At 48.3% G+C, this 26830-nt stretch overlaps 1 protein-coding gene across 1 annotated transcript; it reads right to left on the minus strand.

The window, feature by feature from the left end:
• Window positions 1–396: 396 nt before the first annotated feature.
• LOC119963923 (coiled-coil domain-containing protein 142-like) lies at window positions 397–26502 on the minus strand. Its single transcript, XM_038793348.1, has 3 exons — window positions 26150–26502; window positions 9415–9626; window positions 397–1070 (listed from the first exon to the last, which is right to left on the minus strand). Exons 1-3 carry the CDS (start codon window positions 26206–26208, stop codon window positions 805–807), a joined length of 537 nt encoding a protein of 178 aa, XP_038649276.1. The 5' UTR covers window positions 26209–26502; the 3' UTR covers window positions 397–804.
• Window positions 26503–26830: the final 328 nt, after the last annotated feature.

Below are 26830 nucleotides of genomic sequence, written 5' to 3' on the forward strand. Positions count from 1 at the left end.
AATGCAAAGAAAAATATATTACATATTTTTTTAATGTATATGATCTGAATACAAAATCTTCTATAGGAAAGATAATTAAAGACAGGCACTCATTAAGTATTGTTTACAGTTTCTTTTGCCTGACCCAAATAAAAGTCAATCATACCTGGCATCTTCCAAGTTGCAACATTACAAACAGTTTTTGGAGGCAGTACTGTATCAATCACCCAAAGATTGGTAAAGATGTTCCATTTCAGGTCAGTGTTATTTGTATTTAAAAATATGATAAATTATTACGTAGTATACTTCAGAGTCAAAAAATACTGTTTTTCAAAATAGTACAATGAATTCTTTCAAACACAAGATAACATAAAATCAGCAGTAACACAAATATTTGTATTTAAAAATATGATAAATTATTACGTAGTATACTTCAGAGTCAAAAAATACTGTTTTTCAAAATAGTACAATGAATTCTTTCAAACACAAGATAACATAAAATCAGCAGTAACACAAATGGTAAAAAAAAGGAATAAGATCGCAAGACGATATGAAAGTCCTTTCACAAAAGGAGTTTTTTTTAGGGTTGGCCATCAGCATTCATAGTGTTCATGTTTCAGAGCTACAAGATAGCTCAAGACTATGCCCTGAATTGTGGTCGATCAGACAGGAAATGTAACACGTCTTCAAGTTCAAGTTAGACAAGACCTTTAAATGAGTAACATATTTAACTGAAAGGTAAAAAAATACATTAAAGTGCTTTGCTGTAAATGCAATCCTACGGATCAACAATTCCAATTTATAAACCAAAATGGCATCGACATTTCACTGCTCTGCAGTTTTATTCATGCAGGGCAAGCGGAGAACGTTCCGGCGTCTATTGCTGTCCACTCTCAGTGCAAGCCACTCCTCCTGATTTACTGCCAAATAGGACTCTGGATGCCCGGTCGCCCTAATCTTGCTCAGTAGATCAGAGCCTGTGGAGGGTTTAGGCTGAAAGTTTGCTCTGGTCCTTTCAGTCCGCAAATCCAGGCTGTCAAGACTGTTCAAGCTCCCGTGACTGAAGTCGACTGTCCTGGTGGAAGAGGAGCCTATAGCAAAGAAAAATATTTCATCAGTAGAGTTCGAAGCTGAAAGAATCAAAAGGCCAATCTCAGCCTGTTCCAGCAAACCTATGATTGATCAAAAATAGGTTCAAATGTTTGACCCACAGAACTATTATACAGTTGGTATTAATTATAAAGGATTTCAAAGTTTAAAATCAGAATTTAAACATCACCCTTCATCCAAAGATAACACTAATTATTTAACTTCAGACCAATTTAACCGTCTTCCAAATGCCATATCAATCAAGAGTAATAATAGATAGAAAAATCACTACAAGAGAAACTTTGCTCCCCCTTCCTTTTACTCATCAGTGTAAGGAATGCTGAGGAACTGATGGATTTAAAAATGGTTATTTTCCTGAAATAGAAGTGTAAGTAAATAAACTCCATTTTGAGCAGCTTCTTTTCAACAATGTTTTATTCTGTTCTCTGTCTCAATGATTTTATGTTAACCTGTAATTGATCGTCATAGAGATTGAGAGAAATTAATTAACAGTAGCACAGGGGAAATGTTGCTAGACTAGTAATCTAGAGGCCTGAACTAATCCTACAGAGTTTAAATCTCACTGCACATTGCTAAATCTGAAATAAAAAGATAGCATCAACAATGATGATCATGAAATGCCTGGAATTTCATTAAAAAATCATCTGGTTCACCAAAGTCCTCAGGGAAAGAAATCTGCCATCCTTACCTGATCTGGCCCACGTGACTCCAGACGCACAGCTATTTGGCTGACCCTCACCTGCCTTCTGATATGGCCTAGCAATCTACCAAGTTATATGGAACCGCTACAGAATGCAGACCGACCACCATGCATTGACCTAGGCACTGGAAACACCAAAGGCACAACCTGCCCAGACAGCCCTGGAAAGTCCATCTCACTGATGCCAGGGGATGTTAATTGGGAGAGCTGACCCACAGACTAGTCAGTGAAGTAATCTGTGCGTCCAAATGCACCAAGACCCAGACAATATTCAGGCTTGGGCTGATAAATGACAAGTAACATTTGTGCCACACAAGTGCCAGGCAATGACTAACAAGAGAAAAATCAATTCATCTCTCCACAACACTCACTGGTGTTCCTATTGCTGAATCCCCTACTATCAACATCCTGAGGATTGCCATTGACCAGAAACTAGCCATTTAAATACTGTAGCAACAAGAGCAGATCAGAGGTTGGGAATTCTGTGGCAACTAACTCACCCCGACTCTCCGAAAACTGTTCAGTATCTCCAAGGCACAAGTCAGGAGTGTGATGGAATACTCTCCTCTTGTCTGGAAAAGTGCAGCTCCAACAACACCCAAGTCGTTCGACACCATCCAGGACAAAGCAGACAGTTGATTGGCAACCCATCCACCACCTCCAAGATCCACTTCCTCTGCCAGGAGTGCAGAGTGGCAGCAGTGTGTATCATCCACAAGATACACTGCTGCAACTCCCAAGCCTCCTTTGATGACACCTTCCAACATGCGACCTCTACCACCTGGAAGAACAAGGGCAGCTGGCATTTGGGAACACCACCGCCTGGAATATCCCGCCCCCCTCCCCAAGCAACGCAGCATCTTCATTTGGAATTGTATGAATTCAATGTTGCTGGGTCAAAATCCTGGAATCCCCTTCCTAACAGCACTGTTGCTGCGCCTATGTCACATGGACCTTGGTGATTCAAGAAGGTGGCTCACCACCACCTTCTCATGGGCAATAACTGCTGGCTGTGCCAGCGATGCTTACATTCCATGAAAGGATAAAACTAAAATCTCCAGCAAGAGCAGAGATCCAATCCACTGATGGCCAATGGCGGGTTATGCTTTTCCACTAGATATAACAAAGAGTGTTCTTGGTTGAGTTATATGCTTTGTAATTACCAACCTCTCATCTTAGAAAGACACGGGCTAGAGACTGTTCCTTGAAAGGAAGGTTGAAGCTGGAGTAACAAATGGAAGGAATGGAGTTAATGTGACAGTTTCAAAACTGAACTCAATAGTGAAGAGAACCGTTTCAGGTTGATGTAACAATTGTCTTCTTGTGGATTTCTAATCCAACCCAAAGTTCAACAGAACAAGCTAAAATCAACTTCATCAAGAAAGCAGACCGAATAGCAACACCATGCTGACAGGATAGGAGGCTGAGATTTTGCTTCATATTGTAACCTGAAGAGTTTCAATAATATTCTGGTGGTGAGGATTGAAATTGTTAGGAGTTCAGACTGAAACATTTCATGATGCCAAAAAAATTATCTGCTATGTTTTAATTTTCTAAATTCCTACAACCCTCTACTTTGTACAATGCTATGTTAGATATGAGTATGATGTTGAAATCTTTATCCACAAATTTGTTACTTTTCACTATTGTTACACTTCAATATTCTGTATTTTAACTTGCACTGGCCTGTTCACTTATTACCCCTGTGCTCTCTGATCTACACTGGCTCTCCATCTGGCAATGGCACAACTTTAATATTTGCATTCTTGTTTTTAAATACTTCCATGGACTCATCCTCTTGTCTCTGTAACCTTCATCCCCAAAATGCTTCATGTTCCTTGGATTCTTGGATATCCTCAATTTTAACTACTGCACCAGCAGGGATTTCAGTTGCCTGGACCTTAAACTCTGCAATTCACTCCCTAAACCTCCCTGCCTCTTCAACTTTCTCTCCTCCTTCAGAGTAAATAAAAGAGAATCAATAGACATGGCACATTTGGATTTTCAGAAGGCATTCAGTAAGGTGCCATCGAAAGGCACAAGAGCTCAAAGGCTTCAGACTAATATATCACTGCAGATAGAGGAATGGTTAAAGGATAAAACTCAGGGGCCTGTATCGCTTCTCAGGTGGGTGCGAAGAGTTGGAAAAAGAATTGCCACAGCCTCCTTTGGAGAAAGTGCCTTGAACTGGGGGATCTTCAATCCGGCGGGTGGGGGAGATGTTGGTGGTAGGTGTTGGTGGTAAGTGCTGGAGTCAGGACTGCTGCCCCAAAATCATTTCAGAGGTAGTCTGATTAAAAGGCCTGCCTCGGTTCCCTGAGATTTACTTTCCCCTTTCGAGGGCAACTAGGGATGGGTAATAAATGCTGGCCTAGCCAGCGACGCTCATATCCTGTAAATTAATTTTTTAAAAGTCATGTTGTGTGATGTCGTGCTCTCATACCCTCTTACCACCCTAGCCAATGCCCATGCTTCATGTATGGAAACTCATGCCTCCACCCACCCCCCAATGACCCATCATACCTCCTTGCCAACCCATGATTGACCACTCATCCCCATTGCCCCATTAGACCCTATGCCAACTTAGTGCCAACTCTTGACTCTCCACTTACACCCATGGCCCTTTATAGATTCTCTGACAACTTAGTGCTAATATTACAAACCAGATGGTCTACACCTGGGCAGGACTGGAACCAATGTCCTAGGGGGTGCTTTTGCTAACTCTGTTGGGGAGGTTTTAAACTAATGTGGCAGGGGGATGGGAACCAGATTAGGAAGTTATAGGTCAGTAAAGAAGCAGCAACAAAAGCCAGTAAGGTACGAGACAATAAACTCAATGTGACTAAGGGGAAGAGTAGACAGGGAAGAGATGATGAACGCAAAGGTGGTCTGAGGTGCATTTGTTTTAATGCGAGAAGTGTAGCAGGTAAGGCAGATGAACTTAGGGCTTGGATCAGTACCTGGGAATATGATGCTATTGGTATTACTGAGACTTGGTTGAGGGAAGGGCAGGACTGGCAACTGAATATCCCAGGGTATAGATGCTTCAGGAGGGATAGAGAGGGAGGTAGAAGGGGTGGAGGAGTTGCATTACTCGTCAGAGATGATATCACAGCTGTGATTAAGGAGGGCATGATGGAGGATTCGAGCACTGAGGCAATATGGGTGGAGCTGAGAAATAGGAAGGGTGCAGTAACATTGTTGGGACTTTACTACAGGCCTTCCAAAAGCGAGCATGAAGTAGAGGTACAAATTTGCAGACAGATTATAGAAAAATGTAGGAGCAATAGGGTGGTTGTGATGGGAGATTTTAACTTCCCCAACATTGAATGGGATTTGTGTAGTGTTGGAGACGTAGATGGAGCAGAGTTTGTAAGGAGCATCCAGGAGAGTTTTTTTTAGAGCAGTATGTAAATAGTCCAACTCGGGAAGGGGCCATACTGGACCTGGTATTGGGGAATGATCCCGGCCAGGTGGTTGCTGTTTTAGTCGGTGATTACTTTGGGAATAGCGATCACAATTCCGTAAGTTTTAGAATACTCATGGACAAGGACAAGAGGGGTCCGAAAGGAAGAGTACTAAATTGGGGAAAGGCAGAGTATAACAAAATTCGGCAGGAGCTAGGGAATGTGGATTGGGAGCAGTTGTTTAAGGGTAAATCCACATTTGAAATGTGGAAGTCTTTTAAGGAAAGGTTGATTAGAGTGCAGGACAGACATGTTCCTGTGAAAATGAAAGATAGAAATGGCAAGATTAGGGAACCATGGATGACGGGTGAAATTGTGAGACTAGCTAAGATGAAAAAGGAAGCATACATAGGATCGAGGCAACTCAAAACTGATGAAGCTTTGGAGGAATATCGGGAAAGTAGGACGAATCTCAAACGCGCAATAAAGAGGGCTAAAAGGGGTCATGAAATATCTTTGGCTACCAGGGTTAAGGAAAATCCCAAAGCATTTTATTCATATGCAAGGAGCAAGAGGGTAACTAGAGAAAGGATTGGCCCACTTAAAGACAAAAGAGGGAATTTATGCGTGGACTCAGAGGAAATGGGTGAGATTCTTAATGAGTACTTTGCATCGGTATTCACAAAGGAGAGGGACAAGACGGATGTTGAGGCTAGGGATGGATGTTTAAATACTCTCGGTCAAGTTGTCATACGGAAGGGGGAAGTTTTGGGTATTCTAAAAGACATTAAGGTGGACAAGTCCCCAGGACCGGATGGGATCTATCCCAGGTTACTGAGGGAAGCGAGGGTCGAAATAGCTGGGGCCTTAACAGATATCTTTGCAGCATCCTTGAGCACGGGTGAGGTCCTGGAGGACTGGAGAATTGCTAATGTTGTCCCTTTGTTTAAGAAGGGTAGCAGGGATAATCCAGGGAATTATAGACCTGTGAGCTTGACGTCAGTGGTAGGCAAACTGTTGGAGAAGATACTGAGGGATAGGATCGATTCACATCTGGAAGAAAATAGACGTATCAGTGAAAGGCAGCATGGTTTTGTGCAGGGAAGGTCATGTCTTACAAACCTAATAGAATTCTTTGAGGAAGTGACAAAGTTAATTGATGAGGGAAGGGCTGTAGATGTCGTATACATGGACTTTAGTAAGGCGTTTGATAAGGTTTCCCATGGCAGGTTGATGGAAAAAGTGAAGTCGTATGGGGTTCAGGGTGTACCAGCTAGATGGATAAAGAACTGGCTGGGCAACAGGAGACAGAGAGTAGTGGTGGAAGGGAGTGTCTCAAAATGGAGAAGGGTGACTAGTGGTGTTCCACAGGGATCCATACTCGGACCACTGTTGTTTGTGATCTACATAAATGACCTGGAGGAAGGTATAGGTGGTCTGATTAGCAAGTTTGCAGATGATACTAAGATTGGTGGAGTTGCAGATAGCGAGGAGGACTGTTGATAGATTGGAGAGTTGGGCAGAGAAATGGCAGATGGAGTTCAATCCAGGCAAATGCGAGGTGATGCATTTTGGAAGATCAAATTCAAGAGCGGACTATATGGTCAATGGAAGGGTCTTGGGGAAAATTAATGTGCAGAGAGATCTGGGAGTTCAGGTCCATTGTACCCTGAAGGTGGCAACGCAGGTTGATAGAGTGGTCAAGAAGGCATACAGCATGCTTGCCTTCATCGGACGGGGTATTGAGTACAAGAGTTGGCAGGTCATGTTACAGTTGTATAGGACTTTGGTTCGGCCACATTTGGAATACTGCGTGCAGTTCTGGTCGCCACATTACCAGAAGGATGTGGATGCCTTGGAGAGGGTGCAGAGGAGGTTCACCAGGATGTTGCCTGGTATGGAGGGTGCTAGCTATGAAGAAAGGTTGAGTAGATTAGGATTGTTTTCGTTGGAAAGACGGAGGTTGAGGGGGACCTGATTGAGGTCTACAAAATTATGAGAGGTATGGACAGGGTGGATAGCAACAAGCTTTTCCCAAGAGTGGGGGTGTCAGTTACAAGGGGTCACGATTTCAAGGTGAGAGGGGGAAAGTTTAAGGGTGATAAGAACATAAGAACATAAGAACTAGGAGCAGGAGTAGGCCATCTGGCCCCTCGAGCCTGCTCCGCCATTCAATGAGATCATGGCTGATCTTTTGTGGACTCATCTCCACTTTCCGGCCCGAACACCATAACCCTTAATCCCTTTATTCTTCAAAAAACTATCTATCTTTACCTTAAAAACATGTAATGAAGGAGCCTCAACTGCTTCACTGGGCAAGGAATTCCATAGATTCACAACCCTTTGGGTGAAGAAGTTCCTCCTAAACTCAGTTCTAAATCTACTTCCCCTTATTTTGAGGCTATGCCACGTGATGTGCGTGGAAAGTTTTTTACGCAGAGGGTGGTGGGTGCCTGGAACGCTTTACCAGCGGAAGTGGTAGAGGCGGGCATGATAGCATCATTTAAGAAGCATCTGGACAGGTATATGAATGGGTGGGAACAGAGGGAAGTAGACCTTGGAAAATAGGAGACAGGTTTAGATAAAGGATCTGGATCGGCGCAGGTTGGGAGGGCCGAAGGGCCTGTTCCTGTGCTGTAATTTCCTTTGTTCTTTGTTATCCCAACCCATGCTCCCACCCACCATCCTTTACACTAACTCATCCAGTATCCACCATGAGAAGACCTCAGGAGCCATGCTGAGATTAAATGAAATAATTTTTGTAGTATTCATTAAAGACTTCACTACATAAAATTAATCTAATTGATAGAAGCCTATTCAAAATGTTTAAATCCCTTCAAACACTTAATATTTTTTTCATAACTCTACATCATAAAAAGCTAATCCTTGATAACGTCTTTGGAGCTGTCAATGAAACTGTGAACTTGCAGCAGCCCACTCCTAATGACAGATTGTGAAAACGGTAAACACAGTAATAATGCCCCCCACCACACAATTTTCAATTCCCATCACCTTGCTTGTCAGACGGAAACTGATTACATGTCCGCTTCAGCATTTCAAGTCAAGAAATGTTGTACTGTTACACTTATAAAGGAACTGAAAGATCATTTGGTTGAAGCTGCACAAATCAGGACTAACTTGTATATTTCCTGATTTTCTGGTTTCCTCCAAAAATACTGAGCAAGTATAGTCATCAAGGGCTGAATTTTGAGCACCCACTGGGGTGGGACATGGATGGGAACTAAAATTGTCAAACTGCCGATCATGCCAGTACCCGGGCTCCATCCCATCTCTGGGTAATTTTTACAGAGATATGATTGGGGGCATGGCAGGATCACCACAGCTCACTAAGATACTGTTGAGGCCAATTAAGGATGGTTGGCTGAGATTTCCACTCAACCTTCTGGTTCCTGTTGGTGATAGTGAGCTGTTCAGAGGCACCGTCCTGACAGTACTCCAGGCAGGCACAGAGGCTCATCCTGGCTGATTGGGTGCAGGAGTAGCGAAACGAGAGGGGTAGGCTGCAGGATCCTTTTTTAAACTAGAATTTAAAAAGGTTGGAGAGAGTGCACTCTCCCTTACTTACCCTCTATTGCAGCCTGCTGCTCTTTTCAAGCCTGGTGCACTCTGATGGCCCACTAGTTTTGAGATCCCTTAATTGGATGGGATGTCTGTCTCCAGGCCAATTCAGGGGGTACCCCTATAGACCTGTTCCTGGGCCTAGCCAAACTTGCCATTAACAGGTCTAGGCAACAAGTGACCAAGGGGGTTGTCCGATCTGACTGTCTGCCCCTCTACTGCGGCTACATTCAGGGCTGGGTGTCCCTGGAGAGGGAGCATGTGGACCCACCGACACTACTGAGGGCTTCTTTGCCCAGTGGGCACTGCGGGGACTCGGGTGCATTATCAACCCTCTTAATCATGTTTCGCTTTGATGTTTGAAGTTTCATTCGTGATTTGTTTTAGTTTAAGGGAATACCCCTTTAATTCGTCCCTCAGTTTATTTAATTTAGTTTACTTGGTTACTTGATCTACCTAAAATAGTTGGACACTCACCTGTTCTCATCTCTGCAAATAAAATCTTACAAGTGAATATAGGTTAAGCTCCAATATTCTGTTTTTCACCACATGACTGAGTTTTGACACATACAACCCATTTCGCCAATGTACAGGACTAAATCAGAATTTATGAATAATAGAAAATTACTCAACACATACAACAGCTCCTGAATGGCTCCCAGGTGTTGGATGGAAAATAGGCCTTTCTCGTAGGTTGCTGAAGAAGGCAGATAATGGCATTGTCAACTTGATGGAAGACACGGAGAGAAAGAACAGCCTGTCTTATTTCGGATGAGAGTTGCCGTTCATCTGAACAGATTAAGTCTCTGATTATGTCAAAATCCTGCTTCAGCTGCAAGGCACCCTGGAGACTAAAGGACACAAATAACAAATCACAATTCAATAGAACAGTTACACTGATTGGTTGTGATATAACAAATAGATCATATATATCCTACTGGAATAAAATTATTATCAATCTTTAATTAAATTATTTACAGAAAGGTAACAGAAGTGAATAACCTGAAAAGATTCACAGGGTGGAATATAATGCCCTCCCCCATGGTATGTTTGGTGGGGGCAGGCTATTTAATCAGTTGGAAGGGTGACCAGTGGAGTCCCTGCTACCTTCCCATTTCTACCCCAATTCAGTCCATGATGGGGAGGTCCATGGAAGCTTTCCCAAAAAGTTTGGAGTCGCAGGAAAACATGCACTTGATTGATTGATGAGTATTTTTCAAAACGCGGTCATTTTAGCAACTGAGGTTTTATAGGCAATAGTAAAGTTTATTAATCGTAGTAAGCATTATTAGATTGTCTTGTGCATTTATCCAACTTATCTTAACTAGAGAATTGCAATCGGGGAAAGTAGAACATTTATTAAAATAATAAGAATATAAGCACCTGCAAAACTAGAGATATTCATTAAAATCTAACCAGTAAAATGATGAATTAATTAAATGCTTATAAACATGGCAGGACAGGTGATGTCTGGCAGCTGCAGAATGTGGGATCTCATGAACTTTGGCTCAGAATCATTAAGCTGAAGGCCAGCTGCGACACATCAAGGTAGAGAAAGATACCTAGACATTTTGTACTAGGAGGCTGTTACGTCCCTTAGGATAGCAGGGGCTGCAAGGTGGATCAGCAAACTCACAGAATTGTTACAGCACAGGAGGAGGTCATTTGGCCCATTGTGCCTGCAACAACTGTCCAAATGAGCATTATGACCTAGTGAAATCCTCCTGCCTTTTCCACGTAGTCTTGACCAATCATCTAATGCCCTCTTGAATGCCTCGATTAAAGCTGCCTCTACCACACTTCCAGGCAGTGCATTCCAGACCCGAACCACTCAAAAACATCTTTTCTCACATCATATTTGCTTCTTTTGCAAATTCCTTTAGGAGTGGAAATAGTTTCTCCTGATCTGCTCTGACCAGTCTCCTCTATCAAATCTTCTGTTAGCCTTGGAAAATAATCCACGTTTATTCAATCTCTCTTTATAACAAAAACTTTCCAGCCAGGCAAGGTCCTGGTAAATCTCCTCTGCACCCTTTCCAGAGCTATAACACCCTCCTATAATGTGGATACTAGAACTGCACACAATACTCTAGCTGTGGCCTAACCAACACTTCATACAATTCCAGCATAACTCCCTGCCTTTAAACTCTATGCCACGGCTAATAAAAGCAAGATCACATGCCTTCTTAACCACTGTATCCACCTGCCCTGCTACCTTAAAGGACCTGTGTACATGCACACCAAGGTCACTCTGATCCTCAGTGCTTCCCAGGGTTAGGGAAGTAGGGAAGAGGCACAAAAACTCAAAAGGAAAGATGATCCAACTATAGCTAACAAGTTAAAGATTCAATTCGGTCAAAGAAAGATCAAGTTGCCACAAGAAAGTCGTAAAGCCTGAGGATTGGGAGCATTTTAGGGTTCAGCAAAGGACCAAGAACCTGATAAAAGAGAAAATAGAATAGGAAAGTAAACAAGTGAGAAACATAAAAATCACTGTAAAAAGGCAAAGAAGAGCAAAGTCAAATGTGGGCAGAGACAGGAGAATTTCTTCCAAAATTCTAGAGATTCTGGAATAATTCCTGCAGATTGGAAGGTATGCATGTGTAACCTCAGTACTTAAGAGAAATAATGGTTGGACTGAGTTGAGTCAACATTGATTTATGAATGCAAAATCATATGTAACAAATCTGCTGGAGTTTTTTTGAGAATGTTACTAGCTGAATAGATGAAATGAATGAAAGCCACTTTAATCCCAGGGGACCATAGGCTGCTCTCCTCTTTTGAGAGCTGACTGGTGGTGATTTAACCTGGGGGTCACCACACCTTAGGCGAGGGACAAGGTTGAGAAAGCAGGGCCTTCATGGTAACCTCAGCCAGTACGGGAATAGAAAAGGGGTAACCAGTGAATGTGCTGCATTTGGATTTTCAGAAGGTTTTTGATAAGATCCCACACACGAGATTAGTAAGCAAAATTAGAACACATGAGATCTGGTAATATACTGGCATGGATTGAAAATTGGTTGATAGACAGAAAGTAGAGTAGGGATAAATGGGTCACCTTCAGGTTAGCAGGCTGACTTTTTAAAAAATGTGTTCATGGGATGTGTGCGTTGCTGGCTGAGTCAGTATTTATTGCCCATTCCTGTTTTAAAAAAATTTGTGTACGCAATTATTTAAATTTTTTTTCCAATGAAGGGGCAATTTAGCATGGCCAATCAACCTCACCTGCACATTTGTGGGGGTGAAACCCATGCAAACACGGGGAGAATGTGCAAACTCCACATGGACAGTGACCCAGGGCCAGGATTCGAACCTGGGTCCTCAGCGGGGTAGGCAGCAGTGCTAACCACTGTGCCACGTTCCGCCCCTATTTATTGCCCATCCCTGGGAGCATTTAAGAGTCAACCCCATTATTGTGGATCTGGGATCACATGTAGGCTTGACCAGGTAAGGACAACAGATTTCCTTCTTAAAGGCCATCAATGAACCAGATGGGTGTTTACGACAATGGTTTCATTGTCACCTTTGGACTTTTAATTCCAGATTTTTATTGAATTCAAATTTCACTATCAATCCTGGTGGGATTAGAACACAAGTTCCCAGAGCATGGCTCTGAATCTCTGGACTTCTAGTCCAGCGACAATACCGCTACCCAACTGCCTCCTCGCAGCGATACCGCAAGGATCAGTGGTTGGGCCCCAACTATTCACAATCAATATCAATGATTTGGATGCGGGGATCAAATGCAATATTTCCAAGTTTGCTGGTGACACAAAACTAGATGAAAACGTGAGTTGCGAGGAGGATGCAAAGAATCTTCAAACAAATTGAGAAAAGCTAAGCGAGTGGACAAGAACAGAGCAGATGGATCATAATGTTGAAAAATGTGAAGGTACCCACTGTAGGAAAGACAAAAATACAGGCCGAGATTTTCCCAGAAATTGGCAAAGGCAAAATCGATGGCAGGCAGGAAGTGCGTTACTGAACCTGCTGAGGGCAATGGCAGTTTTTCCCTCCGTACAGTGCCATGTAAAATTTTTAGCTATGGGTTCCACGTTGTTTCGCTGGCAGGGCAGCTTTGATTTGCCCACCCCACCATCACCTCATCGAGCGCCACAATTAAAGGCCACTCTAGCACACAAGAAGTGATGACTGCCAAGAAATCCACCCCCAAGTTTTTGGATGCTTCCCTGGCGAGACTGCTTGATACTATAGAGACTCACCGTGAGGTGTTGCATCCACACTCAGGAAGAAAACCAGCCAGCAAGATCACCAACCCAGCATGGGAGTTGGCAGCAGCAGTGAGTGCCAATGTCCTGAAGAAGAGGACAGCCATCTAGTACAGGAAGAGGATGAATGCCAGTGTAACTCATGGAGTCATAGCGGTTTACAGGATGGAAACTGGCCCATTGGCCCAACTTGTCCATGCTGCCCAGTTTTTAATCACTAAGTTGCTCCCAATTGCCCGCATTTGGCCCATATCCCTCTATACCCATCTTACCCATATAACTGTCTAAATGCTTTTTAAAAGACAAAATTATAGAAGTCACTCTCCTCATCACACTCAACTCACCCACCCATCACACATCCACAGGGATCTCACTCAGTGCCAGCTCAAGGGACATTACTGAACACTTAAGTCATGCCTGTATCTCGTATGGAATGAAGATGTCTCCCACAATGTGGCTAGAATCACTCATTCCAGTCATTGTGTAAGTGTGCTCTCTGCGCCTTTTGAGGTGCGGCTTGCTTCCGTATCCCATAAGCCTCAGTCTCCAGTTACACTGAACCTCAAGGGTAAAGCTCACAAAGGATGACACAAGATCAGGAGAGGTGAAACATTCCCCGCTGCATCGCCATGATATGACCCTACTCACTGAGAGCAAGCAAGCTGCCATCAGCCAGACATGAGTCAGACATTCACAGAAGCTCTGTGAGGATCTATGCACTGTCCCCAATGCAAGTCATCATCATCCTCCTGCAATGTAGGGACTTGGGCAATCACTGCACCCCCATGACGGGAGCCTTATCACAGAGGATGCGCACTGCTAGCAGTCAGACCGGCAGCAATGCTCACAGGAGGCATGTGGAGATAATGGGATGTCCTCCTCATCGGTGGAAACTCCTCCATCTCCTCCTCAGACATTAATTTCTCCCATTGCAGTGCCAGACTGTGTAGGATGCAGTAGGCAACCACGATGTGCGACACACTCTGTGATTGTATTCCAGCGCTTCACCAGACCAGGCTAGGCTCTGGAACCTCATTCAGCATCCTTATGGACTGCTCCATCAAAGTGAAAGTTGCAGCATGAGTCTTATTGTATCTTGTCTGAGCTGCACTCTGTGGCTTCCGCACAGACTTCATCAGCCACCACATCCTGGTCCCCGAGCAGCCAACTCTGGGGCTCAGCAACGGTTTAGCACACGGCTAAATCGCTGACTTTGAAAGCAGACCAAGGCAGGCCAGCAGCATGGTTCAATTCCCATACCAGCCTCCCCGAACAGGCGCCGGAATGTGGCGACTAGGGGCTTTTCACAGTAACTTCATTTGAAGCCTACTTGTGACAATAAGCGATTTTCATTTCATTTTCATTTCTTCAGCATCTGTGGACCCTGAAACACGTTAGGGATCTGAGAGTAGCTCAGAATGTAAAAGTCATGCACACTCCCTGGGAATTGAGCACAAAGCTGGAGGATGAGCTCGGTGTGATCACAGACCGGCTGAACATTCAGCAAGTGGAAGCCCTTGCGGATCACACAGTTCACTGCTTGATGCCACAGAGATCGGAGTGCCATGTGAGTGTTCATGGCACCCTACTCCTGTCAAAAGCCAGAGATTTTGGCAAGACCCATCACGTTTGCATCCTGGCTTGCCTGATCCCAGTCGAAATGGATGAAGTTGTTTGTGCGCCCTCGCAAAGATTATGTCCGGCATGTCCTGGATGCACTTGTGTGCAGAGGCTTGCAAAATCCTACAGAGTTCACTTGTGGAGTCCTGGAAGGAGGTACTACCTTGAAATTTGAGCTCTGCTGTAAATTTTCGCGACACTGGGAGTGGATGCCCTCAGTCCCCATGGTGCCAAATCCTACGGAAGGTGACAGATGTGACTAACCAGTTCCTTGGACTCGCGTAGTCTTTGGCGACACTGGTTCCCGGACAATTGCAGGTCAGTCAGGTGCTGTCTGTAGACCTTAGGTCTGGTGAGGTGCCTCCAAAGGACCATTCTCTGGGGTTCATCCACTGCGCTCAGAGCAGGCTCTGCTATACCTTCTTCTTAATGGTTTTGCGCAGATCTTCGGCGAGCCAGGCACGCCACTGACGTTGTCTTCTTCTCTCCTGCCTATGAGTGAGGAGAATGACAGTGAGATCACCAGTCTCTATGTTCCTGATGGTTTCCACACTGCAGTATCAAAGAGAGTCTAGAAAGTTGGCTTCTGTCTCCCAAGAACCACTCTTTGCCAATTAACCGTCTGAAGCTGCCTGTCAAAGTCCATTGCTTACGACCTGCCGCCACATTGGTGCACAGTCCTTAATTCGTACTCTTGCTTTGGCAAGACTCCACACCATATGACTGAGTAAGCACAGCTTTGGCCACTCTACTGCATCCTGAGCTCTTATGTGAGGCAAGGCATTATCATAGGCTTCACACCACTGCCCTGCGCTCCACATGTTCTATGGGGGTGGCACTTGTCAATAAGCACCTAAGCACACAGCTGAGGTTTACGAGTGCTCTCCTTGGGCACTGTATCATTGACAACTCTCCATGGGAATGTATTCGATTGCCCAGTCAGCCAATGGTACAGGCACACCTCAAGTCAGTGATTTTGCAGGGATGCCCACTCTCCCCGTTGCTTTTTGCCTCGGCGATAGAGCCACTGGCAATAGCACTTAGAGCATCAAGGAGTTGGAGACGGATAGTGCGGCGGCGGCGGGTGGCAGCGGGTAGAACATAGGGTCTCGCTATATGTGGACGATCTGCTACTTTACATATCGATCCATTCGGAGGTATTGGGGGAATTATCAACATTTAGAGGAATTTGGCCGGTTTTCTGGGTATAAATTAAACACGGGGAAGACTGAGGTATTCCCGATCCAGACAAGGGGGCAGGATAGGAGATTGGCCTAATTGGTCAAGAGACATTCCAATTAGTTGTCTCATTTATGTTAAGTATCCAATAATTGACACTGATTATGTAAAGGGGCTTCAGGTGGCCTTTGTGTAAGGTAATGTGATGTTAGAGTTTTGTGCAGACTCTGTTGAAGTAAATTAAAGATGTTTGTGGAAAAGGAGCAGAACCGTTGATTCTTAAAACAACAGCAGCTAAACGTCTAACATGGCCGAGCTGCTGTTTAAAGTGAAAGGGGCGAGCTTTAGGTATTTGGATATCCATGTGGTGCAGGGATGGGAACAGCTACATAAATTGAATTTGGTGTGGTTGGTGTAACAGATGAGGGGGGACTTTAAGAGGTGGGACGTGCTCCCATTGTTGCTGGCGGCGCGGGTGCAGACAGTGAAAATGACGGTACTCCCGGGGTTCTTATTCGTTTTCCAGATCCTCCCAATCTTCATTCCAAAGTCTTTTTTCAGGAAAATTAATGCTCTGATTTCAGGGTTTGTGTGTGCGGGGAAATCTCCACGGGTAAAGAAGGTGCTGTTGAAACGGGGACACGGGGGCTGGCCGTGCCAAATATAATGATTATTATTGAGCAGCGAATATAGCCATGGTCAGAAAGTGGGTGGTGGGGGAGGGGTCGGCATGTGGGTGGATGGAGACAGCCTGTTGTAAGGGCACAATCTTAGAGGCATTGTTGACGGCGCCTTTGCCGTTCTCAACGGCAGGTACTCCATGAGCCTTGTGGTGGTGGCGGCCCTGAGGGTGTGGGGACAGTGGCGGCAGCATCTGAGGTTGGACGGTGCCTTGGTGTGGGCACCGATCTGTGGGAATCAGAGATTTGCACTGGGGGGCTTGGACTCGAGGTTTCGAGGGTGGCGGTAGGCAGGGATTGAGTGATTTGGGGACCTTTTTGTGGGGGACAACCTTTCGAGTTTATAGGAATTGGAAATGGAGTATGAGCTGCCCAGTCGGAATGTGTTCCGGTACTTACAGGTGTGGGATTATGTGAGGAAGCAGGTGCCGTCCTTTCCCAACCTGCCGCCCCCAGGGCAAGGTGGTATTGAAAGCAGGAGTGGGTGAGGGTAAGGTATCTGAGATTTACAAGAAGTTGATGGACTGGGAGGGAGCCCTGATAGGATAAGTTAAACAGAAGTGCGAGGAGGGGTTGTGGGGAGGGCGGAATGGAGGCTGGGTTGTGGGAGGACGGTGAACGCATCTTCCTTGTGTGCAAGGCTTAGCCGTATTCAATTCAAGGACTAGGGCACATATGAACATGCCCAAAAGGAGCAGGTTTTTGAGGGGGTGGAGGATAGGTGTGGACAGTGGGCGGGGAGGCTTGCAAACCAGTTTCACATGTTTTGAATATGTCCGAAGCTGAAGGGGTTCTTGCAGAGGTTCGCGGATATTATGTCTGAGGTGCTGAAGGTGAAGGTGGCCCAGAGTCCAGAAGTGGTGATATTTGGAGTGTCGGAAGACCTGGGAGTCCAGGGAGCGAGGGAGATATTGGCCCGGAGACGGATTTTGTTGGAGTGAACGTTGGGGACGTTGAAGCTGGAAGTGTGGGTGAGTGATCTGGCGGAGTTTCTTAGACTGGAAAAAATTAAGTTCGCCTTGAGAGGCTGAGTGGATGGGTTTGCCCAGAGATGGAAGCCGTTTATCAACTTCTTCAAGGAAAGTTAAGATGTCAGCAAGCTGGGGGTGGTTGGGTGTTATTTATTTATTCGGAGGTTTTTTGTTTGTTCGTATTCTGGTTTTGGTTGTGTTTAACGTATGTATACACAAATGCCTCAATAAAAATATTTTTATTTTTGGATGCAGCACGGTGTGCAGTGGTTAGCTTTATTGCCTCACAGAGTTTGCACATTCTCCATGTCTGGGTGGGTCTCGCCCCAAAACCCAAAAAGATGCACAACAAAGATGCAAGCACAATCTGCAACCTCATAGCCCGATATACCCCCCACTCTACTAATACCACCAAGCCAGGGATCAACCCTGGTTCAATGAAGAGTGCAGGAGAGCATGCCAGGTGCAACATCAGGCGTACCAAAACATGAGGTGTCAACCTGATGAACCTACAACACAGGACTACTTGTGCGCCAAACAGCATAAGCAGCAAGTAGTAGAGAGAGCTAAGCGATTCCACAACGAACGCATCAGATCTAAGCTCTGTAGTCCTGTCACATTCAAGCCGCGAATGGTGGTGGACAATTAAACTACTCACTGGAGGAAGAGGCTCCACAAATATCCCCATCCTCAATGATGGATGAGCCCAGCATAAATGTGCAAAAGACAAGGCTGAGGCATTCGCAACAATCTTCAGTTGAGTGGATGATCCATCTCGATCTCCTCCGGACGTCCCCAGCATCACAGATGTCAGTAATCAGCCAATACGATTCACTCCATCAAGAAACGGCTGAAGGCACTGGATACTGCAAAGTCTATGGGCCCTGACAATATTCTGGCAATAGTACTGAAGACTTGTGCTCCAGGTCTTGCAGCACTCCTAGCCAAGCTGTTACAGTAGAGCTACAGTACTGACATCTACCTGGCAATGTGGAAAATTGCCCAGGTGTGTCCTGTGCACAAGAAACAAGACAAATCCAATTCAATCAATTACTGCCCTATCAGTCTAGTCTCCATCATCAGCAAATTAATGGAAGTGGTCATCAACAGTGCTATCAATCGGCACTTACTCAGCAATAATCTGCTCACGGATACTCAGAGCGCAATTCTCCGATGCCGCGCCGCATCGGGAAAGCCGTCGTGAACTCGGTCGAGTTCCACAACGGCGCGAAACGGCCCCGATCGCGATTGATTCTGGCCCCGGAAATGGGCTAGGAGCGGGGCCCGCGAAACACGGGGGGGCGAAGTCTGAAGCCCGCGACGCCCGAATGACGCCGCTCTGCATCGTAAAAGGGTCAGTGCTGTGGGGCAGACCCCTCGGTCTGGGTAGCAGTGCCGCAAGAAGCTCCATGACCTCACCAGGGCAAGTGCCACGAGTGTGCCCTGGGTCACAAACAATCCCCCCCCCCCGCCATGTCCCTCATCACCCACCTCCCACCCGGGCATGAGGGGGAGGGGGAGGAGGGGCGAGAGTGAGTGGAGGGTGGTTAACAAAGTTGTAACAGACCCACATGAGCGCTGCGACCCCCTGGAGAGATGCCATGGTGCAGCTGCAACCTTCCCCCCAACCTGTGCCAATATCTGAACGTCCTGATGATACCTGCCGAATTGTGATGATCTATCTATGCCCCCCCCAAGAGGACAAGACTGCTCACAACAGCCGGGAGCGCAACAGAACCGGAGGGGGTTCACCCATTATGCATCCCCTGACAGTGTTCGAGCAGAGGGCACTGGACCTTGCTGGGGGATCTGCCACCCGGGAGGTTGCGCAATGCGAGGTTGGAGGTGCAGAACCGAGTGAGACAACCCTGCATGACAAACCCCCCCCCCCCCCAAGCCCATCCTCTGTCCCCTCACACTCTACCCACTGGACCATCCTACGCCCGGCCGAGCGTGTCTAACTAATCCCGTATTATTCTGTTCCCTAGGGCGTGCTGACGAACGTCCAGGGCCGTCTGGTGCCACACACAGGCGACCATTCGCGACGACCACCGCACCCAGGGCCACACGCCAGAGGGTGGCAGGAGGTCAGCCAGGAGTGCCATCCTCCAAATCCGGGATTCTCGAGCAGGACGCACAGAGGACGGCGACGCAGTCAACGGACTCACCTGAGGCAGAACCAGGCATGGGCCGCGTGCGCCCTGCGCTGGGATATGACTGGGACCAGGACACTCCTGATTTTTTGACAGACGAGGACCTAGAGCAGGGGTGGGAAAACTACGGCCCGCGGGCCGCATGCGGCCCGCCAAAGGTCTTTATGCGGCCCACCAAGATCAAGTTATAAAAAAAAACATTTTTTTTTAAAAACACATTTTTTTATTTTTTATTTTAAGGTTAATGGGAAGGGGCTGTTGGGTTACTGGTATAGGGTGGATACGTTGACTTGAGTAAGGTGATCATTGCTCGGCACAACGTGTTTCATGTGACGTTTCTACTTTAAAATATTAATTAATAAAAATTAATTGCTTTTTTTTCATTTAAAAACCTTTTATTTTGGCTATTTTAAATATTAATTATTTTACTTAATATACTATGTGGCCCTTTAAAATTGTGAATTTCTGAATGTGGCCCTTGCACGGAAAAGTTTGCCCACCCCTGACCTAGAGTTTGCGGCACTGCTGTCTTCCACACCATCCACCATCCCAGAGACACTCACCTCGGTTGGGCAATTAAGTGATGAGGCTCCTGGGTCACGGTCTGGTGTGCGCCACACAGCTGAGCCGGTACAGCAGGTGGAGGTCGGAGCAGCCGAGGGACTGGACGGTCGGAGGGCAGCTCAGGCCCAGCATCCAGCTGGCGGCCAGACGTTTCCTGGGTTCCTGGATTTACTCGATCCTCCTGGACAGCCGATGCATTTTGAAACCCAGGGACACAATGATGGGATGAGGGCCGTCTTCCAGCAGCTGCAGACGCAGTTAGAAGAGTCAAACCACGTCCAGGAGCAGGGAGTGGGGCCGCTCATGGCAGCCACCCAGGCCGACTCCGCACGGGGGGCGTCTGCGGTCGAGGCAATGAGTGAAACGGTATGGGCCATGGGTCAGGTTATGCAAGGCGTTGGGCTTAATGTGCACGCGTCATCCATGGCCCTGGAGAGGGTTGCACTCTCACAGGCAGCAATGCACCAGAGCCAACATGACATTGCTGCCGCGCTAAGGTCCCTGGCCAAGTCTCACCAGGTCATGGCCCAGTCCCAACAGGGCATGGCACAGTCCCAGGAGTCAGTCGCGGAGAGCATCGACCGCCTGACGCACGTGCTGGATGGCGTCGCGCACTCACAGGTTGAGGTCGCACAGTCCCTGGCGGGAATGTCTCACTCAGATTTAATGTACCTGTTCTCAAAATGTGTTTGATGAAACCCATATTGTCATCTGTGAAAGAAGAATCTGTATGTCTTGAGTTTACAATTACATGTTGCAATGAGGTGTGTTTGAGCGGATGCAAGAGGTGGGCTTCACTTTTTATTTCCTTTTTTTAAAATTTAAAACATTTCGTCTCAGCGAACATTCGGACCCTGGTCGATACCGTTGCAGGCCTCCAGGACTGGCAGCACCAGGTGTCGGTGGGGCGACAGGGCACCTCCCCGCAAGCACCTCCGTCCCACAGTGAGGCCCGGGGGCCACCGGGCTCCCCGAGGGAGGAGTAGGTTCTGGGGCCCGTCCCATTAACTCCATCACGGGATGTCCCTGAACGCTCGGCCTCTCCGTCCCATCCTGCTGCATCGGGTGGGCAGCGGGCAGAGCAGGGTGGCACCATGTCATCCGCCCCACGAAACAAGTGCCGACGGGGAGACATGTCGCGGGGCGTGATTCTCAGCAGTCCGCCTCCACTCCTGCTGTACCATCTGGAGATTCACTTAGACGTAGTGGTAGGGCCCGTAAGGCAATGAAGAGGGACACATAGTAAGTTGGAATGGGTGAAGGGCACAGTTTAGTTCTAGGGGCTAGGGCATCTGTACTTAATATTTACCATTAAACTCACTGTTGCACCTAACTTGAAAGACCGGGTGATTTTTCCGTTGCCACAGGGACCGTGATGGTGACCGAGTGTCGCTGGGGCTGACGAGCGGTGAAACTTCGGTGCCGGATGTGCAGTCCCTTACCCCCCACCCCCTCCCACAGCTACCCCATGCGGGCACGTGATGGAGTGTCCCTGACGAACTCAGTGACCATCGAGATGGATGGTTCAGCTATTGCCATGGGTCAGACTTAGTCTAGCGATTCTGAGCTCACAGCTCATCGCAGAGCGGGCTGTCATCATTCCATATGGCACTGATCACACCCGCTGACACAGCCATCAATGTTGTGCCATACCGTCTGGGCCCAGTGGTAAGGGTGATCTCGAAGTGGAGCAGTGTACGCAGAGCGGGGGGGGGGGGGGGGGGGGGGGGGGGTGTGTGTGTGTGTGTGTGTGTGGTGAGTTGTGTGTTATGCAGGTGGTAGTGGTCAGCGGTGCCATTGCACGCGATGCGTGAATCTTGCAGCCACCAACGCGTCCCGTGCCCGCTGTCCTCGCTGGTGCCGTCGTGCAGCCTCGTGGACATTACCAGCACCCGGGTCGTGTGTGTGTGCTGTGCCCGATGCAGCACCAACCTCCTCCACCTCCGTGTTGGCACCACTGACAGTGGCTTCTCCCTCCGACTCCTCCACCAGGGCATCTCCCCTCTGCATTGCGATGTTGTGCAGCGCACAGCATACCACAACAATGCGAGCGACCCTCTCAGGCTGGTACTACAGGGCCCCTCCGGAACGGTCCAGGCACCTGAATCTCATTTTCAGAAGCAGCGCTCCACAACACCCCTGGTTGCTGCATCGGCCTCATTGTAAAGGGTCTCCGCGTTGGTCTGAGGTCTCCGTATAGGCGTCATCAGCCAAGACCTCAGTGGATAACCCGTCGCCCAGCAACCAGCCCCTCAGCTGGTGGGGGCGCCGTCCCTCAAACATAGCAGGGATGAATGACTACGCAAGAATGTACGCATCATGCACACTCCCAGGGAACCTTGCGCACACGTGCATGATCTTCATGTGGGCGTCGCATACCACCTGGATGTTCATGGAGTATGCCCCCCTCCTGTTTGTGAACACTTCCCTGTTGCCTGCAGGCGGGAGCATGGGGACATGAACACAATCAATCACTCCCTGGGCCATCGGTATCCTGGCCACATTGGCAAATCCACGGGCTGGTGCTTCTTGATTTGCTCGGTCCTCGGGAAAGGTGATGTAGCGGTCGGCGATGGCAAACAGGGCGTCGGTCACATCCCGGATGCACCTGTGGACCGATGCCTGCGATATCCCGGATAGGTCCCCTATCGGAGACTGGAAGGAGCCGGTAGCATAAAAGTAAAGTGCCACCGTCACCTTGACGGTAACCGGGATCGCGTGTCCTCCTCCCGTTCCACGTGGGGCGATGTGCGCCACGAGGTGGCAGATATGTGCGACCGTCTCTCTGCTGAACCGGAGTCTCCTCCTAAGGTGATGTCCGGCAGTGTCTCGAAAGAGATCCGGGCATGGTACACCCTAGGCCTCGATCGTCACCTCTGGCGCCCTGGCTCCACCATCAATGTCTCTCTCTCTCTCTCTCCCCCCCCCCCATGCTGCTCGACGACGGGACACTCCGCGGCCATTCCCTCTGCTGCTGCAGCTGCCCCTGCATCCACTGTGGGATGTCGCTGTGGACACTGCTGCATGTCCAACTGCAGTGCAGCGGCCCCAACCACTGCGGTGAACGTCGCCGTTCTGTTTGAATACATTATGGTCACCTACAGAAGGGTGGTGGGGGGCAGAGAAACGATATGTTAGACGGAGGTTATTCGACACCTCGGCAGCCGCCTGCCGACACGCGGCTAGCCTAACCCCTGGTCACTTTCTGCATCCAACGTTCAGTTAAGAATGTCCTCCTTACCGGTGCATCTGTGGGCTGTGCCCATCAGCCACAGGGCAACCAGCGGCCGTGTCCTCGTCACCGTCCTGCCATGGCAGGGCGGTTGAGATGTTGCAGCCAGGGGTGCACGACCCACTCCACTCACTCCCTCTCCCCCCGCCAATCCTTACCACCTCCACTCACTCACTCTCCCCCTCCCTCCCACTACTCACTCTCCCCCCTCCACTACTTCCTCTCCCCATCCCCCTCCACTACTCCCTCTCCCCCCTCCCACTACTCGCTCTCTCCCCCCTCCCACTACTCGCTCTCTCCCCCCTCCCACTACTCACTCTCTCCCCCTCCCACTACTCGCTCTCTCCCCCCTCCACTACTCGCTCTCCCCCCTCCCACTACTCGCTCTCTCCCCCCTCCCACTACTCACTCTCTCCCCCCTCCCACTACTCGCTCTCTCCCCCCTCCCACTACTCGCTCTCCCCCCCACTACTCGCTCTCTTCCCCCTCCCACTACTCACTCTCTCCCCCCTCCCACTACTCGCTCTCTCCCCCCCTCCCACTACTCGCTCTCTCTCCCCCTCCCACTACTCGCTCTCTCTCCCCCTCCCACTACTCCCTCTCTCCCCCCTCCCACTACTCCCTCTCTCCCCCCTCCCAATACTCCCTCTCCCCCCTCCCACCACTCCCTCTCCCCCTCCCACTACTCGCTCTCTCCCCCCTCTCCCACTACACACTCTCTCCCCCTCTCCCACTACTCGCTCTCTCCCCCCCTCCCACTACTCGCTCTCTCCCCCCCTCCCACTACTCACTCTCTCCCTCCCCACTGGCCGCTGCGTTCTCGGGGATGCCTTCCCCAGTTTGCGGGGACTCTGGGACGGTCTGCTCACCTCCTCACTGCTCATCAGCCAGCACGACTGGCTGATGACTTTAAAAAGCAGGTGTGGACGGCGAAGGCGGGGTCACGCCGTCGGGACTTCGGTCCATCCAGGTCGGAGAATAGCGGGGGTGCCGGAGAATCGCCATTTTGGGTGCATCGGGCGATTCTCCGTGTTTTTGCGCGCGAAACATGGTGGAACACATTTGGCCGTTTGGGAGAATAGTGGGAGTGCGTCGGACCGGCGTCGCGTGAAAAACTGGCGCGGCCCGCTAATCTCCCAACCGGCGCGGCATCGGAGAATCGCGCCCTCATTTTCGGTTCTGGCAGGGTCACTCAGCTCCTGACCTCATTACAGCCTTGGTTCAAATATGGACAATGCAAGAGGTGAGGTAGAGTGACTGACCTTGACATCGAGGCAGTATTTTGACCGAGTACGGCATCAAGGAGCCAAGGTAAACTGGAGTCAATGGGAATCAGGGGGAAAACTCTCAACTGGTTGGAGTCATACCTGGCACAAAGGAAGATGGTTGTAGCAGCTGGAGGTCAGTCATCTCAGCTCCAGGACATCACTGCAGGAGTTCCTCAGGGTAATGCCCTAGGCCCAACCACCTTCAGCTGCTACATCAATGACCTCCTGTCCATCATCAGGTCAGAAGTGGGAATGTTCGAAGATGACTGCACAATGTTCAGCACCATTTGCGACTCCTCAGATAATGAAGCAGTCCATGTCCAAATGCAGCAAAACCTGGATAATATCCAGGCTCGGGCTGACAAGTGGCAAGTTACATTCGTGCCACACAAGTGCCAGGTAATGACTAACTCTGACAAGAGCAGATCTAACCATCGCCCCTTGACATTCAATGGCATTACCATTGCTAAATCCCCACAATCCACATTTTGTGGGTTACCATAGATCAGAAACTGAACTGGACTGGTCATATTAATACTATGCACCAACTACAAAATGCACTGCAGTAACTCGCCACGGTTCCTTAGGCAGCACCTTCCAAACCCACGACCGCTACCATTCTGCACTCTATGTTCTATGTTCTAGAAGGACAAGAGCAGAAGATACCCGGAACCACACCACCTGGAAGTTCCTCTCTAAGTCACTAACTGCCCTGTCTTGCAAACATATCCCGTTCCTTTACTGTCGCTGGGTCAAAATCCTGGAACTCCTCCCTAATAGCACTGTGGGTGTATCTACATCTCAGGGACTGCAGCTTTTCCTTGGAGGGTACCATGCTGGGCAGCACGGGAGCACAGTGGCTAGCACAGTTGCTTCACAGCTCCAGGGTCCCAAGTTCGATTCCCGGTTTGGGTCACTGTCTGTGCGGAGTCTGCACGTTCTCTCCGTCTGCGTGGGTTTCCTCTAGGTGCTCCGGTTTCCTCCCACAGTCCAAAGACTCTGGGGCTGGTTTAGCACACTGGGCTAAATCGCTGGCTTTTAAAGCAGACCAAGGCAGGCCAGCAGCACGGTTCAATTCCCGTACCAGCCTCCCCGAACAAGCGCCGGAATGTGGCGACTAGGGGCTTTTCATAGTAACTTCATTGAAGCCTACTCGTGACAATAAGCGATTTTCATTTCATTCATTTCAAGATGTGCAGGTTAGGTGGATTGGCCATGATAAATTGCCCTTCGTGTCCAAAAAGGTTAGGTGAGGTTACTGGGTTACGGGATAGGGTGGAGGTGTGGGCTTAAGTAGGGTGCTCTTTCCAAGGGCCAGTGGAGACTCATTGGGCCGAATGGCCTCCATCTGCACTGTAAATTCTATGATTCAAGAAGACATCTCACCACCAACTTCTGAAGGGCAACTAGGGATGGGCAATGAATGTTGGCTGAAGCAGCGATGCCCACATCCTGTAAATGACTAAAACAAAACACACCTGATTCTCTTTGATGCCATTGGAAAAAGACCCCAATGCGGAACATCTTTGGAAAGCATGGCCTGCAGATGTTGTGATGTGTCTGAATAATGCCTGGGGCTGCCTCTGAATTTCAGAATGGAGGCCACTGGCAATGCTGGACCGAGAACACCACAGCAGTGGATGAAGGGAGCATCTGCAGGTTCGGGTCCTGGGGTGGATGCAACTTCCAGCCTCAATGTTCCTGGAGATTCATCTTCTTTCTCTGAAGGTCCATCTTCTGACCCGAGTGCTCCAAGACATCAATCTTCATTTCCAGGTAGTCCACCTTCTTTCTTCAATATTGGTTAGTGATGTTAGTCGTCCTTTCAACATGTTGCCTGCATAGGATGGCAGACTATGCATCATTAGGCCTGCCCCGTCAGGGAAAATGGCACAAAACCCCCTGGTGCATAATTATGAGGTCAGGGCCAGAAGACTTGGCGTGTTTTCCTGCCGGTCTCCACAGCAGGAAGCACTCCTCGTCCCCGCCTCGTCACAGGACTTAGTCCCAGGGTGGGAGAATTCTGCCCATAGTTCTAATAGTAATCTTTATAAATGTTGAAACTTCTTTTTATCCCTGTTTTTTGACTTTAATGTGTTTATTGCAATCTTCTTTGAGAACAATCGTAGCTCCATTCATTACATCGATTAAGGCTCCAA

This window comes from Scyliorhinus canicula, chromosome 3, assembly GCF_902713615.1.
Source record: "Scyliorhinus canicula chromosome 3, sScyCan1.1, whole genome shotgun sequence".
Taxonomy (NCBI): Eukaryota; Metazoa; Chordata; class Chondrichthyes; order Carcharhiniformes; family Scyliorhinidae; genus Scyliorhinus; species Scyliorhinus canicula.